This window comes from Cheilinus undulatus, linkage group 1 (assembly GCF_018320785.1).
Source record: "Cheilinus undulatus linkage group 1, ASM1832078v1, whole genome shotgun sequence".
In the NCBI taxonomy this organism is placed as follows: Eukaryota; Metazoa; Chordata; class Actinopteri; order Labriformes; family Labridae; genus Cheilinus; species Cheilinus undulatus.
In genome coordinates, this window is record NC_054865.1 from 36,384,692 (window position 1) to 36,404,553 (window position 19,862).

The following is a 19,862-nucleotide window of genomic DNA, read 5'->3' on the forward strand; positions in this document are numbered from 1 at the left end:
AGGGGCAGTGTAGGGTTAATTCTACGGTCAGCACCTGTTGATCTCTACTCACCGACTCTGTGAGTAGACTTTGAAGTTGAGTAATGGCCACAAACGCTGACTGGACTCCTTTGTGACAACTTCTCTTCAGCATGTTTTGGGGTATTGTTTACAAGGCCGTGTGTCTAATGCTGATGTGCTCAGGATAGCGGGGATGAGAAGGGAATACAGCAATGGCAGCCGTGCTTTTACAGACACTTTCCATGCTTTCCAAAGCCTTATCCAGCTCACTGCATACTGGGTGCCCAGGACCCAGTGGGTGACCATGTGTGTTGTATAGTGTCATGGTTGAGGCTGGTGCAGGCCTGGAGAATGCTTTTCAGGAGGCCAGAGCTGTACAGGACCAAGGTTGATGCAGCCAAGTGATGAATTGGCTTATGCTCCAATACCTAACCTGAGCACCTGATGGGGTATTTTAGCTTCACTTTATACAAGGGAAGGAGAAGAGACATGCTGTCCATATTAATAAAACAGTCAATAGCAAAAACCATATGTGATGTGTTTGCATATTGAGAGATATTAATTTCCTGTTCAACAGGTATAGCACTAGTGAACTCTTCACTCCCTGTTTAATTCCTACAAGACTGCCTAGATTAAAGAAATATATCATAAAGTCATAATCTTATGGTTCTCATCAACTTTTCCAGCTCTTTAAAAGAAACACTGGATGGTCATAAGCAGTTCAGGATACAGTCATTCTCTGAGTCTGATCTAAGTAATGATGCATGCCCATCCTCTTCGCACAGTCCACACAGTGACAGGAAATAGCTGACAGCAGGAATGCTCCTCTCTCTCCTCATCTGTCTCTATAGGACTCAGCTCCACTACTGGTTGGCTGGCCACTTCATACAACAGCTTCCTGTAAACAAGCCAAGCTGCCAAGCACCCTCCCATCCTCCACCTCTGATCTCCAGGGATCAGCTTTTAACCTCTTTATGCACCAGAACAATCACTTCAAGCTCTTTGAAGGGTCAACGCTACATTTTACACAGTGATTTAAGGGGCCAGTGACCCTCTGTTTAAAGTGAAAGGAACATTTAACCAACTGCTGCTCTGATTTGAGATTAATCTCAGGAAATACCATTGAAATGCCTTCACAGTTTTTTATACTATTAAGGCTTTTCCCTGGCTACAAGATGTTAAATGAAACTTAACCAAAGAACAGCACATGAGTAAGAGCATGCTTAAAGGACCAAATATTGCATTCAGAAATCACAGGCATGTTTTTTTAAAGCCCAAGGACACACTCATACTAGGCAGCTTGTAGCGTACTCAGTTTGTTGACCAGATTGCTGTATCAGGCTAAAGTGCAGTCATTCCTTGGCCCTGGCACAGATGGAGAAGGTGTGCTTCAGCATGGTATGATTGCTCATGCAAGCACAAGCATGGGTGTGCAACATGGACATATCCCAATACTGAAAGTCATTTTAAATAATGCTGGAGCAATAGAGAGCTGTATCTGACCAAAACAACTTGAAATGAGCTACAAAGTGAGTTAAGTTACTGTCATGATGCCAGTGTACTTCTTTATTGTACTGACTCTGAGACCATGCTTCTTGAAAACAGCGTGTGTCATTTTATAATGTGACATATCTGTGCTCAGGCCCAGTTGGGTCAAGAGCAATGTGAGTGAAGGCAAGCAGAGGACTGGAAGGCCTGGACATTTCATGCTTCAACATGGTGCAGGCCAACTGGCCCGAGTCGGAGTGTATCTGCTAAGTCCTTTGTATTTCTGCAGAGAGAGGCTGTCCTTCTCTAGTAGGTTGCCCCATGATTCTTGGCCATGTTTCTACTAGGGTTGTTAAAATTTTGAATATTTCATACTTTTTGATACCATATGCTTTAAACAGTACTATATCTGTTATTTTCATATTGGATAGTACTGAAAATAAGTTTTGCAGAAAACAACATTTCAGTCCGTCATCTCATGTTTCTAATTGTTCAAGCATTTATTATGGCAGCATTGTATTTATTTGGCTTTAGGCTCTAATTTCATCACTCCTCCCAGATTTACATGTAGAGAGGAGTGATGAGATAACATCTTTAACCCCCTGTCAGAGCCTACAGGTGGATGCTTGGGTGGAGGTGGGCTGAAAACCAGAGTGCATAGCTGAGCTGGCAATTGCAGCCCACTGAATTAGGAGGATATGAGTCAGGTGATGTGGTTAAGATGCTTGTCAGGTGTGAATAATAAGGCTTAAGATGACTGAGTTACTTCTAGAACAGGGGTTCCCAAACTTTTAAGCCTGTGACTCCCAAAATAACTGCGTCACAGATCAGGGGCCTCCACCTTAAAGGGAAAAAGTGCACAATGTTGCAGAAAGCATCATGTACAAAACTTGCATTTTAGGTAGTTTTCATAACTTTTACTGACATTTAAGCACAAATATCACTTGATAACTCCGTTTTTAATTTTAAATGAACTTATTTCAACAATATTCTTTATGATAAATAATAAAATTCATGATTTTCAATCCTATAAAACTTTTCGTTGTTTTTTAGAAAGCATCCTGGGACCCTTTTGACTGTCTCGCAACCCCCTTAGGGGTCCTGACCCCCACTTTGGGAACCACTATTCTAGAATATATCAAGAGGAATAAATCAATAGACTGATTGATATCTTTATTTTGATCATGCAAATGTCAACTTAAAAACAGTTAAAAAATACAAATAAGTGAACATCAAGAAAGGAAAACTAGACAAAACTAACTTGCATCTACAAATTCTTAAGCATCTCAGTTTACATGAGCGAAAAGGAGTAGGAAGAAGTATAAACTGACAAATCAATAGAAAACCAACTGAGTATATATATTTATTAAAAAATGAGTATTTATTTTGGCCAGTCTGATGCTGATGCCAGGAGATAAAATGATATTTGTGCATATGTCAGCTGACCATGAAAACAAATTATTACAGAGATGCCAATTTGTTAGGTGTGTTTGGTAAATGATAACCACTGTCTCCATCCCATTGTTTGTCCACCAGAGAGCACTGGCATGTTTATTTTTGAGTTACAGTGTTAATAGTGCTCACTAGAAACAAGTGTGATCCTTTTCATATATTTTTTTTTTAACATACAGCTTTGTTCATAAAAAAACTGATCATCAGATTATGAATCTGTCATTTGTGGGTGTAGGAATTCTATTTAATGGAGCTGCACTGAATACCACTAAGGAATACTCTCTTTTTTTTTTTTCCCCTGTATAAGAATCTGCTCTTTCATTTGTTATTTATTAAACTTCTATAGCCTCTAGAAATGGACATGTTTTGATGAAGTGCTGTCCTGCAAACACCATGATAGTTGAAGTTACCTCGATTAAATCTGTATTACCAAACAGAGCGTAGCTACATAGCACCTGTAAAACCTGAAAACCTCTGACACATCAAAGTTGCCGGTTTTAATCCTTTTAGTCTCACAGTTTGTGCAGCATGAACAATCAGTAGGCTTAGCGGCAATATCAGTTATGACTCTGGCTGTAGGTCAAACCAACATAATGACCTTGTTTAAAGATGTCAGCTGAGTGCTTTCTGGCACTAAACTAGTTCTGTTGTTGTGAAAACAGACATTTGTAAATCGATGTGTTACCGACATGCTGCGTTAGTTTTTCCTCTTGCTCTAGGTTTGTTGAAATTGATCTGCAGTGTTGACACTCAAAACTTAATAAGTCATCTGTGGTTCAGTGACATACTTTGTAGGATTTTTGTGTGAGCTTGCCAAATGAAGAGATTTCATATGCAATTGTAACCATTTTACTCTGCTCCAATGTTTATCTGTGATTACAAAGTGTATGGTTAAGGCTTTTCAAATCAGGTCAAGATTACATCAACTGTAGGGATAAGGTCTAAAATTTCTTTATGAAAATCATATAATTGGACACGGTTTGTTTTTTGGAGTCAAGCAGTGTCAAATCAGCATTAAGGTGGTGGGCAAGGCTGCAAATTAAAGTCGGATAACTTGAGCTGACTAGCTAACACTCATAGTCCTTGTCTTGGTCTTAAAGGATAGTTTATTTGATGTAAAACCAAATTTAAGTACATGTTTGCAACAAGATATGACCCTTTTGTAAAATTGCAAGGTCTTTATACATGCAATGTTGTAGCATTAACCTGTTCTTAGAGTGTAATTTCCTTAAATCACCCATAAAACCCAAACAAACTGGGTGCAGATGGCCTGGTGGTTAGGTAGCACCCCATGTGGAACACCCAGCTCCTTTCCCAAATGTCTCTACCCCACTCTCTCATTCCTGTTCCTGACTTTATCCACTGTCCTCCTCTCTTGAAGTAAAGGCATAAAAAGCAAATAATAACACCTTAAAACAAACTAAAAAGGGTGCAGTTTAGCTTTGTGGGTAGAGAAGGTGCCAGGTGCAGGGGGTATAGTCCTCAACACACCAGTCATGGGGTTGATTTCAGGTCTCTGCACTGTTTGTTGCATGTTTTCCCCCTACACTTTCTCCCCATATCCCCTGTCTCTCTTCATCACTCCTGCCTAAATAAAGGCATAAAGCCCCCCAAATAATCTTTACATTAAAAAAATGATGAGGGCTTATTTTTCACATTATTTGTGAATTGCAGTTATTAAATCGTGTTTTTCTTTCACATCCTTGTCCTCAGGTGAGCGGGGGGTTTGCTGACCGACATGACAGCCAACAAGAGTTCGAAGGCTGTGCCTCGTGCAGGAGGGGGTAAAGCGCCACGGGACGTCCCTGACAGGTCAGTGACACCAAGGACAGGAGGAGTGAGCAGATTGATGTGCACTCCCAGTCACATAGTTTTCTTTCAGATTCCTCATCTGCTCGTATGCCTTCTTCTGCATAAATTCGAAAGAGAAACAGCTCATCAGATTTGATCCATCTACTAGTGAATGAACAGTCTGTAGTTGTATTTATATGCTTCTTCGCTCATGGAAAGAGCCATCAGTGATTGTCAGTCATGATAAGACTTTCAAAGGTTTAGCAAGCAGGATCGTGTATCCAGGACGAGGGCCCCATCCAGCTCTGAGCTGTGAGTACTGAACAGAGCTTGTGTTAGCATGTTGAGAGCTGACAGTGTCCTGCTGAGAGAGAATAACAAACTTTGGGAATGATATGTGATATCTAGACTGTTCATTCTTACAGCTTATTGTCCTGACTGTTTTTATCAAGCTCTTTATTTGACCAGAAAGGAAAAGAACAACCGGTGAGGGAAGATTTTGTCTCATTCGGTGATCACATGTACCAGTTGTACATCACAGATGTAGACATGTGGTCTGCTCTACACCTTATGATGACCCTATGGCTCATTTTAAGCAAGATCATTGTGGGAAAGCGTACATTTACTTTTACTGAAACATGTTTTATTGCTTACTTAGATGTTAAAGTTCTGCCTCATCTCTGTGCCGTGAGGAAGTAGAGCTAAAGACTCAGAGCTTTTTTTTTCTCACACCATGAAACATAAAGTCCCCTTTGGCAGCTGCTCTCTATAATTACTCATGGAGTATATTAGGAGTGCTGGAAGTGGCAAACCACACAAATGTCAGTCTTAATCTTAATATTACGATGTAGATAACTTAATTTTCTTATAAATTGCTGTCCATGTGGGCTCACATTTCCCAAAATTCTTACAGATTTCATAAAAAGATTGCGAGACCACAATGCTTTGCTGATCTAGGTTTTAACAGATGGAGAGACATTTTCTGCGTAATGCCACTAAATATTTCTCCAAAATAAAAAAATGACAGGACAAATGAATTCTTCACACAACTATGTGGTGGAGTAAACAACACAAAGTAAGGCAAACAAAACTCAGTGGTGTTCTGTGATTTTGAATAAAAGGAAATGCATCATTTAAAGCATCTTCTGTCTTACCTGTCACACCTTGAAGTGTGCTGCATCTTAAAGATGACAACCAACAACAAAAGCAATCCAGAGAGATGTTTTTGTAACATAAAACATGCTGACAAGGCAGAAGAAAAGTTTTAAACATCAAAGAAGCAGTTTCACTGAATACATAATTTTATCAAACAAGTTAGCAAATAATCAAATATAAACCGGACTGTTAATAATATGAAAGTGCTGACGGGTGATAAAGTTCACATATGTTGAACTATTATAGTAAAGGTGCTGGTTTTTGTGTGTGTGTGTGAACAGTCTGCACCCTCCCTTTTGGTCTGGAACAGGAAGTGGTTTGTGGCGAGCATGCCCTGAACGCCTGACTGAGAGCCAGAGGCTGGGTTGTGACTGGCATGCAGCTCTTTGTAAAGTACTACCGATCAATGTGTGGCTGGACTAGTTGAAGCTGTCAAAACTGGGCTTATTTTTGCGGGAACTATTTAGACCACCGGAACCCTCTAAAAGTGAACCCCCAGAAATATAAAAATATTGGTCTTATTTTCCTTTTGAGGCCGTTTCAGAGGTTTTCATGGAATAGAGAATGAGAAATAGACCTTAATAAAAGAGGCATTAATGAAACATAATATTCGAAAATCAGTTTCATTCAGTGTCTAATGTACTTTTTCAGTAGATTTAAATGTCATGTTAATACACACTTTATATATTTATTTTTATCAATTTACATTTTACAAAATTTCTCAAATTTTTAAGAAAAGCCATTGTTAGAGATGAAGTACACACATACGTAATACCAGTGCTGATATTGCAATTAAAATATAACACACAGTTAGCAATCTACAGGTGAGAATATGTCAGTGTTGGTTAAATAAAAGCCTGTATCCATAGACGTTGTTTTTAGACAGAACCCACAACCTCAGCACTTGTTACCAGTGTTTGTTGTTGCTATGTCACAAGAAGTTGACTTCTGCTTCTCTCAGTTGTATCTGTCAGTTCTTCTCTAAATAGCTGTGTACGCTTATTATTTATTCTTTATTCAATGAAATATCCCCTAGAAAATATAGATATAATGGAAAGCAATTCTGTCCTGGCTCTAGCTGCAGCTCTAGGCCTGGAAATTATACCTCCAAAATGATGACACCAGGTCACCAGGTCTCCTTTTCTCCCCCTCCGATTGTTGACCTATGTTGACTTCAGCTGCTGTCTGCCTTATATTCTGGTACAGAGAGAGTTGTGAAGGAACTTCTTCACAGTTGATTCTGGGGTATGGCAGGAGGTGCGTCTTAGACCCTATGCTCTTCTGTACCTTTATTGACTGGATATTGGGACAGGTAACAGAGGCTTTGCTGGAGTATGAACTCTGCTGATGATGCTATGATCTTTGCAGGGTCTGGATATGTCCTTGTTGGGGCTCTTAACTTGCTGAGTGAAGAGGCTGAAATGTTGGGATCCAGTCATGGATGCTGCCATTGAATCTGGAAGTGTGGAAGTTGTAGAGCAGTTCACCTACCTCTGCAGTCTATCCATCAATCAACTGTCTGTGAGGCTGAGATCAACCACAGACTTGAATTCACGCATGGGGTAGTGGGTTTTCTGAGCAAAACAGTGTGGCATTCCTGTTATCTAAGCATGCATACGAAGTCAGAGTCTTTTGGTCCTTGGCCCTTCCAGTCTTGCTATACTCTTGTGAGGCCTGGACGTTGACTGATGGCCAGAGGCACCGACCAGACTCCTTTGTAGCAACCTCTCTTTGGCCCATTTTTGGGTATCATTTGCAAGACTGAGTGTAAAAAAAGTCAGTGAGTAAAACTTTATTAAATGTGTTGTGGGGGCAGCTGAGAGGATTCCCGGAAAGACAATGATATCAAAAGTCGTAACCTTGCAAAGCTAAAGGTTTAGCCAGATTCCATGTCTGCCATCAGGCAGATCCATCTTGGAAACCTTGAAGCTGAAACCTTTATGCCGAGTCAGAGAATGTGTGAACCAATCCTTGTCATTTTAGGAGAACGATGCAGTAACAACAGGCGGAGTTTACTTTTACAGCAAGCCTGTGAACACTGGCAGCCAGTGAAGAAATTAGCATGGATGCAGGAAGCTGTAGTAGTTTTATCTGAACTGAAAAGAAGGTAAAAGAATCATGCCTAAGGTGTGCTCAGTTGATGTTTTTGCTCTTCTCCTGACGAGCATTGGCAACAGTTTGATTTACCAGCTGGCCCCACTGATGGTGACCAGTGATTGCAGTTGTCTATTGAGCTTGGGTTTTGACGCCCACTCCCCTGCACATTCCGATTCCATTATATGTTTTCACTCTGATTGCCCCAGAGTGAATGAGACAGACAGAACAAGGAACTGACAGCAAGGGACTACTTTTGTTTTGTACTGGAAATGAGCCGGTGCAAAAACATGGCAGCTGTGCATACAGGCCTAATGTGTTTCAAAGTCAGAAAATAACCTTGAGTATTTACAATACATACAGTACAGTGCAGTGTAGTGTCGTTAAGAATGACGGCTTCGGTAACACAAGAAAAAATACTGTCCTGTCACGTCATGCCCTCCACAAAACACAGTCCATCAGTCTTAAAGCTGGACGTGACGATCAGCTCGTCTCCCATAATCTCCCTCCACAAACACATTATGTGATGACATAAAAAACTGATAAAATATGAAATATAAAGGATTGGAGTACATTCACTCTCTAATAATTTATTCCCCTTTTCTTAAAAACAAAAATCACGGTAGCATTTTAATTCAGTGCAACAAATGGGGAAAATCCTCATCTTCAGATTGAACAAAGATAGGTAAAATGCGAGATGATGCAGGACTATATATTTTTTAAATAGCTTAATTCTACATTGTTAAATTCGATATTAACTTAAAATTACATAATAAATTATACATATATATACTACACACATATGTATAGACTTTATGCACTTCATATTCAGTATTTAGCTCAGTCTGTGTCAAATTCTGTGAAATTGATACTAAATTGTTGTGAATAAACTGAGAAATCCTGCACTTGACCATTTTATAACTATTTTGTATTCTCTAGTTAGACATATTTTGTGATGTATCGTTATACACATGTAATGTGTATTTTTTCTGATATAGTCTGTAGGCATCATTATCATTCATCTTTTTCACTGGTGTTTAAAAAGCTAACTAAAGATTGCAAAAATCGGCAATATCGTAGAATTGCAATTTAAATCGAATCGGCACCTAAAAAAATCGTAAAAAATCGAATCGGGAGAAAAGTGAATCGTCCCAGCCCTAGTAAGTTGCTTGAAGACACCATCGTACATGAAGGAGGACTGACACAACCTGGTCGTGCTCTGGATGTCCTTGCATATTACTATAGGAAAATAATCTGTGGAGAAAAAAATCCCTGGGTTGAGGCACATCAGGACCCGTGATGAATCCTTAGTACCCTACATGCCCAAAACTTGTAAATATTTACAAGTTAAATGAAACAATCAGTACTTGGAAAAATGTAGAAAAGCATTCTAGGGAGCTAATTCACCTGTTCTTCAGTCCTCTCATTTACCGTCACAAAGGGGGAGACTTCTGAAAGCGTAGAGATAACCCTGATCCCACCCAGTGTTGTCACTGTAAAATCAGATGACATATAAAACCATATAAGGCAGACACCAAAGGCCTAAAACTGAAACTGCTCTGACTAATTCAACAAACTGCTCATATTGGCATCAGAATCGTACTACTGTGTGTTTTTGTCTTGTTGCTACTAAAACATTGTCACTGATATTAGCCTTCAGAGACGCACTGCTCCCTCTCTGCTTCAGCCAGGCTTCTTGGCAGAAGTTTAGTTAATAGTCAGGATCCAGAAACATTTTAATTTGCCAGACAAGTTCTAATTGTTCCCTGCTGAACCACGGCAGCATGTCATGTTTTGGACTGCAGGATAATATCAGAGTGTGCTATTTTCTTTATTGTCCCATTTGACTCATTGTGGACAGAAAATTAGAGAATGGAGTTGAAATCTTTTCAAGCTGGAGTTAGTGTAAACATGATTAATCTGGGTAAGGCTACAGCCCTTTAAATTTACAGTAAAGATAGAAGAACAGCAAGAGTGTAGACTTAAGATGTCAGTTTAAATGTAGAAGCCTTAAAGAAAGAAGGTTTGGATCTTTATGTGGTTTAAACATGATTGAAGATGAGCCATTTTTTTTAATGTTATTGCTCCGTGCACCATGATTCATAAGGCACCCACATTATGGAAAAGGGAATTGCTTTACACTGAATATAAAAGCAGTCTGTAAAAATTATTTTTTCCCCTCAAATTGATACAACAATTTAGTTGTAGTGATTGTTTCTTTTCTTAACTTATTTCTCTGTTGTGGTATTTTTGAATTTATCAAGTTGTTACTCTTTTTAAATCTGGCGTGTCACTAGTTAATGACAGACCAGTAGAACACACATGTATTAAACACAACTACTACACAACATTAGAATATTGACTAACAACTACATTATAGTGTGAAATTAACTATTTTCTTAATAAAATGTCTTTAATTAATGTAAATACGCCCAGTTAGACCGGCTCAAAATGATCTTTTCATTATAACAGTATTAGTTAAACTTGGAGCAGTAATAGTTGGCTATATGTGAAAGAATCTACATTTATCTGAAAAAATATGTTTCATAAGTAAAAATTCTAGATGTAACTTTACTAGTGTTGTCATGATACCAGCTGTGGCTACGCCAGCTCTGCATACGTTTCCTGTTTGTACACAAGTTCCTCCCTAAAACAGAATGTATGCTTTAATGACATTTTAGTGTTGCACCAGCTGAGGCTAAAGTTATAACTTAAATCTTACACCTAGCTCCGAGTAGGAGCCATATATGGCTGTCTTGGTAAGAGTTTTTAAAAGTGGGATAACTCAGAGGATGACAAGGAACAGATGGTTTTAGCGGCTGTTTGGTGTCAGTGGTGTGTTCTCTGTGGTCCATTATACTTTTGTTTTCCATGAGCAGAGATGAACAATAAAAGACCATTAAAGTATCGCATGTTATTGACAACATCACTGTTGCTCTCAATTGTTATTTTATGCTGGCTCATGGTTTATGGTGAAGGCTGTAGTTGTCACCTAATCACAGGCTTTAAAATGCTTTACATATACTGGCACTGTTTGAGGATTAACAGCTGTTAGCATACGTTATTTTCAATTTACAAATTTTAGACAAGAGGCAATGCTGCCATAGGTGCTGCATTAATGCATGCTACTTACTGATTGGTCAAATTAGGTAAAAATGTCATACCTGCAAAAATATTTGGTTAATTTGGGTGTTATGCTTTACTAGTTCAGATGAACTTTACATCTCTGTGGTGCAACCAAACAATGACTCCTCTTAAGTTACTACTTAGCTTGTTTAGACTTAAGGAGTGTGTTGGACTTTGCAAAAAACTCATGACAAGACTAACATATAATTAGTGGAGAAAGCTGCAGAGTTTTTTACTGTGATATGATTCTTATAAAATTAAAACGCTGTCAACATCTGCAGCAATGCCACACACAAAGGGAAACAGAAATCCTAGGCAACCATTATTTAGTAACTCATTGCTGTATCAAAAAATTGCAATCAAACACCCACACTCAAGACCAGAATTGTGTTATTTAGACTACCGGTTCCCAACCTGGGTTCCTGGTCTCCCCGATGGGGATCGTCAAAGATTTTGGGGGCATGAGGCTTTTTCTGCTCTGAGGTTGTCAAAATAGATTGGCACAAATTAACTACTTTACTTGAATAGTTTATAAAAATATCATTTGGTATGATAAACACATGTAACCTGTTTTCTTCAAAATATATGTTGATTTTTTTTACAGCAATCTATCACTTTTTAAATTTGCATGGGTCTTAAAGAGGGCTCGGCTTTTCTTAGGGACAAGTGGGGGGGCTCCCTAGTGGTAGGGAACCACTGATTTAGACGGTGTTTGGTTGAAATTTTTGTCTGATTGATTCCGCTCCTTCACACCTGCCTTATGAACAGATGTAGTGTCTTTAAAGCTTTGGTACTTTTTTATACTATCATTAAAAACGGAGGTTGTGTTACTTTAAAAAACATGGTGTAAAAAGTATTGAGAAATATTGAAAGAGTATCAACTATCAGATCAGCTACACCAGCCTTATACCTCACTATCTCACTTGTGACTCAGAGGAGTTTGTCATGAGAATGTGTGAAACTAAAGGCATTCTAGCACAGCCATACTAAAATCAGCCACTGAACACTATTAAAGCCCTGTTTCATTACACTATGGTATCATGTTTGTTTTCATGTTAAAGAGCATGGAACTATATATTCAAGGATCTATATGGTCATATTTTCAGCCTCATATCATAAGCTGTATGTGCTTGAAAGCTCATATCCTCCGGAATGCAAACCAGCAGTTAAAAAAATCCAGACATAAGCAGTTTTTTCAGATTCTTGTATGTCTTCAGGAGAAGTAAGATAAGAAGCATCCATAATCTGTGCTGCTTGCAGGTTCCTAGCTGTTGTAAAAGTCTCCCCACCCTGGAGCAGGAGGAGTGAAACCAGGGAAGGGCAGAGAGGTGTGAAAGGAGATGTGTCCTAACCTGCACTGTTGGATCAGAGTCTGCAACCCTCAGCTTCCTCCTCCCATAACGCTTGTTATTCTAACCATGGCTGTGACATCAGATCTCCCAATGCCTCACTTTCGCAAGACTTAGCCAGCCTCATAGCCATGACACAGTTCCACAGGGACGATGAGTAGTAAGGTGTCAGTTAGTCAAGAGTCTGGAAACGTTGACGTGATGTGGTTGTGATGGTTCAGCCAGTTCAGAGCGTGGGACTTCTGTTGCACCCATATGGCTTATCTGCAGAGATCAGGAAAGAGCTGAGGACCTGAGAGGCTTTTTCAGGTAAGACTGCTGAAAAAAAAAATCACTCTATTCTGTGTGAGGTCCACAGTTAGTCTCCTTGAGTTATTCTGGTCATGTGGAAAAATCCACAGTGGCGTTTTAATGTATTCTTTATTTCCTTTGGCCTTTCTATTAATCACATGCTGCCAAAGATGGAATATTTTCCTTTGGTTATTATGAACAAGTGGATCAGTGTTTCATTTGGTCTTTGATCTTGGGAATGAATTCAAAATCTTCAGCTGATTCTTTACAGTTTTCTCACATCTGGTCCACGTTAGAGTACTTTCCAAGTGCCTGGCTTCACTGGATTTGTTGGCAGCTTTAAGACTTCATTTATCTGGTTTAATAATATCTGATAACGGGGCTCCACACTATGAAGAAAACAACCAATCAAACCTATGCCAATTAATTACATACATTTCCCTTTAGATTATATTTTTACTATAGATAGATGGAGATAGATGGGCAAGCTATGATGTCTGGGATCCACTTACTGGTTTTATATTATATGATTGCCAGGATACAATCAAACTGTTTTTGACTTAAAATTCGTCTCTAAATGACTAAGAGTGGCATTTTCCCAATTTGAGTAGCAGTAGACCTTCAATCATCAATCTCTGTTTTCTAATGTGCAAACAAGGTTGAAGCCTTCAGTTCATGCGAGCTCCAGCAGTTTAACTTCTTGTCAGTGTAGACTGAAACTGTCTGAAAGAAGTGGATGCTATTGAACATTAAATATTTATGATCATACTGTCATTTGAAGCCTGGAGTTTGACAGAATAAAGTGTACCATGTCATAGTTTTTTGGAGCCATTTATGGATAAGACATTGAACCAATAAGTATCGAGGGCTTTGGCAAACACTACATTATCAAAGCTATAGTCTGAGCCAAAGGCTTACTCACAAGCTGGCTCATTTGATAGATAAACACAGTGTTTCCTACAGAGTGAGATTCTGTTGGCAGTGGTGCCTGCCTGAAGAAGTTTAAGAGGTCTAGTAAATGTCGCAAAGATTGTGATTGCTCACACAAATCTCACACAAATTGAGGAGTGAGCAGTAGTTTAACTAGATGATTGGGTTGTGTAGAAAAACTGGTATTTTCAGTGCTGCAGGCGGCCATTTTTTCTTTAAGGTTAAGTCAACAATGATCCCTCTTGATGTCCATGCATGGTCTATTACAAATAAATAAATGAATGAATGTAACCACTGAACAAGCCACGCATAACCATGCTGTTATAGGGTGTAAAAAGTTATTAAGAAACTGCTATTTGGTTGAATTTGGGTGGGATGTGAAGGGGTCTTGGTAGATAGAGCTGCCTGGAACCAGGGGTCAAGACTTAGGTTGGGGGCACATCTTCCACATCTAAATATCATCCCCATTGGGTACCTGTGGTGAGAGGAGAGAAGAAAGTGGTTTGTGGGAAAGGGTCTTGAGAACTGAGACAAACAGTAGAGAAGCGTCTATGGCTTACCTTTATGTCTGCGCAGGTAATAACTCAAGTGAAAGAGCTGAGATGCATTGATGAGATGGTTAAACTAGTGGGAGATGCAGTCCTGTTCCTAAATGGTTTGTATGTTTTCATAACTTTGTTTAAAAAGAGTCTTTGACAAAATTGAATCACAGACTTCCTGACAGTCTCTTAGTTACATCTCAGCAAATCATTTCCTTTACAGAATTGGTAAGTTTTAAGAAACATACTAATACCAAAGACATGTCAAATAGATAATTGAATGGCATTTCTGATGTCTTTAAAAGATATATCTACATTTTTATTCATAAACCTTGTCTCTTTTGTTTTAGGTGCCAGTCCACATCTCCAGGTCTCGCTCTCTCTGCCAGTCAGGGGCAGAGCCAGCAACCTCTGCTTAGCGACAGTGAGACCTCTGGGAAGCAGAGTAGGTACGTCAGGACTGACGGACGGTTCCTGGTACGTTCTGCCTGGAGCAGCAAGACCTCCAGTCTGTGCAGTGGCACATCCCTCACAGGCGACAGCGCCTCACAAGGCCGTCTCACCAAATCAAAGAGCATCAGCTGCCTGGAAAACAGGCTCTCCATCTATAAGCCCCCAGCTAAAACCAAGACCTGTCAGGAGAGACAGGAGGATCTCTCTGCGGGAGATGGACTGAACGGCCGTCCCCTGAGTTGGAGCACGCTCTCGCTGGGACCTTCGTCCAACCAAAGCCACAAACGCACTCTCTCTCTGACTCACTCAGGGGTTCCCCCCACCACAATCCGCAAGAAGATCTCAGAATGGGAGTGCAGGAGGGTGGCTCTGCCTAGGATGAGCTTGTGTCTGGATAAAAGAGGGGGAGAGCGTGTTGGGGGCAGTGAGGGCTGCCCCAGCCTTCTCTCCTCTCCATGCAGCGAGAAAACATTTGACTTTAAAGGGGTTCGCAGGATGAGCACTGCTTTCTCTGAATGTTCCTACACAGAGACAGAAGAGGAGGAAGGAGTTTCAGAAAAAGGTCGCTTCCAGAAGAGGATAACCAAAACAGAGTCCTCTGGGACATTTGTGCGTTCCCTGTCCACTAGAAAGGAGACTTCAGCAGTCCTGAACAGGATACAAAAGATAGAACAAGCATTGAAGGAGAATCCCAGCCCGTCCCCTCCCCGATACCTGAACAACTGCTACGCTCCAGACAAGACGAGACAGAGGTCTTTAGTGATAAGTGATGACTTGGACAGCACTTGCGCCAGTAAGCGCAGCAGCATTTGCTCGGTTGCCACCGAACCAGACACTGTCTTAGTGCCTGATAAGCTCTCCAAACTCAGGCAAAGGTTTAGTGTGAGTTCAACCAGGTCTGAGAGTCCAGAGCCAACCAGTCAGCAGACCCCTACTGTGGGCACCCCAGTCAACCCTGTACCTAAACCCAAACGCACTTTTGAGTACGACGCTAAACGGGACCAGAAGGGCCCGCTGTCAGCCAATGGACTACCTCCAAACAGAGCCTCTGAGTCCCCCCCACCTCTGCCCACCACCCCTGCACCAAGCTTGACACGAGCAAAGAGTGAGGGCAGCACCCCTGTGAGGATCCAGGACAGGTGAGTGATAAAGTACTTCTGCTTAAATAGCTTGGGTTTGGGGGTTTACTGTTCTGTTACACTGGCTCCATACTGGCACCAGGTGTTAAGCTTATTAAGCAGATTTAAGTCCCTGGAAAGTGATAAAAAATCAGGGTTTTAGGTTCGTTGTGTGACTGTGTTATGAACAACCAGGCAAAATTTCAGTCGTGAAAAAAAACTATAAGTGTAAAAAAATTTAGTGAAAACATCATGAAAAGTTAGGCAGTAATACCTGCTCTAGGGTGGTGTGGGTGTGTCGACTGAATGAGCCAAAGCCATTCCCATTTAGGAGAAATATAATCCTCTCAGATTTACAAACAAAATGCTCCAACCTGAATGGGGAAATCATTAGTCCGACCTGCTGGACTTGTCAGCTCTCTTTATCAGCCACCAGAGAAACAATCACACTTACGTCATGACAAGAAGACAGTTAGTCTTAGCTAAATAGTCTCAGTTACATTTTCTCATCCTTTATTTAACTCTTCCTTATATCTCATTTTTGGAATAATGTGAGGTTATGTCTCTCTCCAAATTATGAGACGTTTTTGATTTTAAGTTGCTGCTGAAACTCCATTTCCTGATCGTACTCTTCAAAATAAAAGTGTTCAATGACAGCATTAGAGGCTTTTATTGTGACAGACTTGGCAGGAATAACGCGTGTCTATGCTAAATGACATGAGGGATTAAACTGTTTTGATAAGAGACAGTCACAGTCTGCTTCATTTAATCACTCTGGACTAAAGACAAGTGAAATATGGATTAAAACACACTTTCATCAGGTAAGATATTTGTTCAAGTTAAAAATAGACAAGTACTCCAGCAATTAGCCTGCTGCCCAACCATACGGTAAACTCTGGTGAGAGCAGAGCTGCCTGGCTCTGAGTCAGAGCTGAGAGACAGAAGTTGGGATTCAATGTACTGTTTTCTGGCACAAATCTCTCCATTATGGTACTTTAATGTATCCATAGGCCACTGTGGTTGATTGATCTGGGAAATTTACCTCATAATGAAAAATTGCATGCACCTGGCTGTTAACTTTCAGTGAAGGCAGTGGCATCATCTAACAACAGACTGTTTTGAGATGAACTGCTCAGTGATTTTATATCATTGTAGCCTTAGGGGGACGGGGCAATCCTCCATAGGGACCTGTGACATCGGGGGATGCTATATTTGCCCTGCTCAAATTAAACCAAGCCAGGAAAACGGTGAACAACTTTCCAACAGTCTAAATCCAAAATTCAGTCACAGTAGATCTCAGTGTTTGTTAAATGTTTACAGCAACTTTATTCCAACACATCTCGTGTGTTAAGAAACAAATTTTGGATTTCACTTTACAGAGACTTAAGTACTGACCAGTGTATGTGTTTAAATTAAAGATTAAAATTCTAATCGCGATTAATCTTAGAATTTCTGTAGTTAATTGCGATTAATCCCACCATATTTACAGCATTTAAAAATTCCACTATTTTGCATTTAAAATGGGTTTGTGTCATTCTGGAATTCTTCTGCTGTCTTAAACCAAGGGTTAGAGACTTCCAGTTTGAATACAGACCTGCGTTTATAAGTAGATTGAAGATTAACATGAACTTAACAATGGAAAAGGAACCTTTTATGGACTGAAAAGAGAATAAGTGAACAGTAAAAACGGTAAATGTTTGATAACAAATGGTTCAGATGACTTTTGACTTGTCTATTGAGGTATTTGTGAGTTTTTTTTAAAGTGAAATGAGAGATTATGGAGCAGTAGTGGGCTTATTTTACATCACTGTGACTGCAGGGGGATGATGGCATAGAAAATTAGTACACTAATTGTAGATTATAGTTAATCACGATTAATGTGATTAATCTTGACAACCATAGTATAAATTCCTTAAATTCCTTTATTTAATATAGAATCTGAGGACCACTCAGATTTTATATTTCTGAGAAAAAATGGATTAAAAAGAGGGGGAAAACATTATATAGGAACAAATCCTTATGTCTTTTTTGGATATTTCAGTGAGGTTGTATAATCTGGCACAGCAGCTAGACTGTATTACATATCCAGTGGATATATTTCACATCCATCTGGGCAGTCAAGTCTGTGTTTGGGAAGGGATAACCTTTGAAAAAAAATGTCAAAGGGATATCAGACAAATCCTCAGTCCGTCACATTGATTACTGGCCACTCTAACTTGTCACTCTAACGTGACAAAACATGACATGGTAGGTATGCACAGCCCTGGTGAGTAAACTATATAACATGAGCTTTACTATTGTTGCTGCTATTGTTTTTACTATCAGTGGAGCCAGTTGGTCAATCAACTCATGCTGAAGTCGTCAGCAGAAGAGCAGAAACATGTTCTCAGCCAAGAGAAGCTCTTAGTGTAGTTCTTTGCTCTTCTTTTTAAAGTGATGATGTCCAGGGCTGATAAACACTGCTGCTATAACTACATCTGAGCTTAATGCTTCACTGTTTATTTGCTTGTAGTAACACTAAATCAAGCCTAAAGCTACCGCTTCATTCTCCCCAAATGACCCCCATTGGTTTGTCCATTCTCAGACCAGTCTGAAAAATTTTTTACTTTTTAAAAGGTCTACCAAAGAATTGTGTTTCTGTGGAACTGTTTGTTTTGTTGGTGTGGTCGTTAATAGGTTACTGATTGCTGTGCCTGGGTGTAGTGTTGGACCGGTTTACAATTGTTATCCTAACCTTTTCAAATATTTTAACACACAGTGAAAGTAGAGAATAAGAGGTAAACTGTACCAAGAAACACAGAAGACCTGACAGTCTTGTTTCCTTTGAATGCTGTTGTCAGCATTTTCCCATGAAACCAGTTCTTGTTGTAAGATGTAAATCAGTTCATACAGAGAAGCTGATTGATTGTACCAAATGTTTGAAGTGTGGGATTTGGAAATTCAAATTTAGTCCTTGAAAATATGCTGTTTATTCTTTAAAGTTTTCCTTTTACTGAAGTTACTCTCTCTAAACTAGCAGACCTGAATTCCTTTAGAGACCAGTGAAATCCAACACCGAATCGTTGTGTTCCTGTTGGGTAAATATGAGCTGACTGTTGTTTTCATTCTTAACGTATAGCTCTCAGTATCAGCCATCCTTGGTTTGTTTCATTGAGGGTGGGGCCCCTACAGATTGGACCCTGTGTAAAAATGGGGATGAAATCCTAAAATGTTCATCGCTTGGGCTCTGTGTTTAACATTCCTGTGGCTCGAGCAATTTCAGACCAAGTTTAAAGCCACAAGCTGTCGATGGTGCGACATGACCATACTGTAGGTCCCTGCAGCAGTGTAGCAAAGTTCCTCTGCAGCGCTTTCACACGTGACGTTCAGAGACCACTCTGAAATAGTAAGATATCTGCATGTTTACTTGTGACTTTCTTGTGACTCGAGCACATGTTGATCCAACTGTTTTTTGTTTTTTCCTGTATTTTATAATTATTGCCTCCTGATTGAAGATTTTCAGGAATAAGTCGACGCTCTGACTTGTGTTTTTAGCCACCTGTTCCTCTGTTGTAGTTGGCACATGGAGAAGACGTAAAACCGTCCATCTGGACTTTTTTTTCTCCTAAACACCATCTGGACTTGTTCTGTTAACTCTTATCTGTGTACTTCTTTTGAGGTAGACACTGACTCTTATTGACTCTTCCTACTTGTTAGTTTGTGTTTGCCAGTATGCATTTCTTACTCCATCTTGCTCTGTGTTTGGCTTTCTTTCTTTGCTGCAGAGAGTCGTGTGAGTCGGAGGATGCTACCAGTCTGCAGTCCTCATATCCGTCCTCTCCTACAGAGAACGGCACTGTAACCACAGACACACGGAGTCGACCCAATTCAAAAAGCACTTTAGAGGAGAATGCCTATGAGGATATAGTAGGTAAGTGCACTGGTTTGACAGAAGGACCTTAATTTCTCTGGTTTCTGGCTGATGTTGGGATGTCTTTGATAGAGTCTAGAGCTGCTTATGGAATTAATTGATTAGATCAACTGATAAATTATTGATAAACTGATAGATCTTTTTCTGTTGACTTACAAGGAGCTAT

The 19,862-nt window shown here is 39.9% G+C and overlaps 1 protein-coding gene across 2 annotated transcripts in view; it reads left to right on the top strand.

Moving 5' to 3' along the window:
* The window catches only part of dennd2b (DENN domain containing 2B), a 90,197-nt gene that overhangs the window by 21,691 nt on the left and 48,644 nt on the right, over positions 1-19,862 (top strand). For both annotated transcript variants that reach the window (XM_041786404.1, XM_041786396.1), the window contains exons 2-4: positions 4,654-4,752; positions 14,566-15,807; positions 19,551-19,696. In XM_041786404.1, coding sequence (XP_041642338.1) covers positions 4,679-4,752; positions 14,566-15,807; positions 19,551-19,696 — 1,462 coding nt within the window. In that variant the 5' untranslated portion in view covers positions 4,654-4,678. The remainder of the gene's footprint in view (positions 1-4,653; positions 4,753-14,565; positions 15,808-19,550; positions 19,697-19,862) is intronic.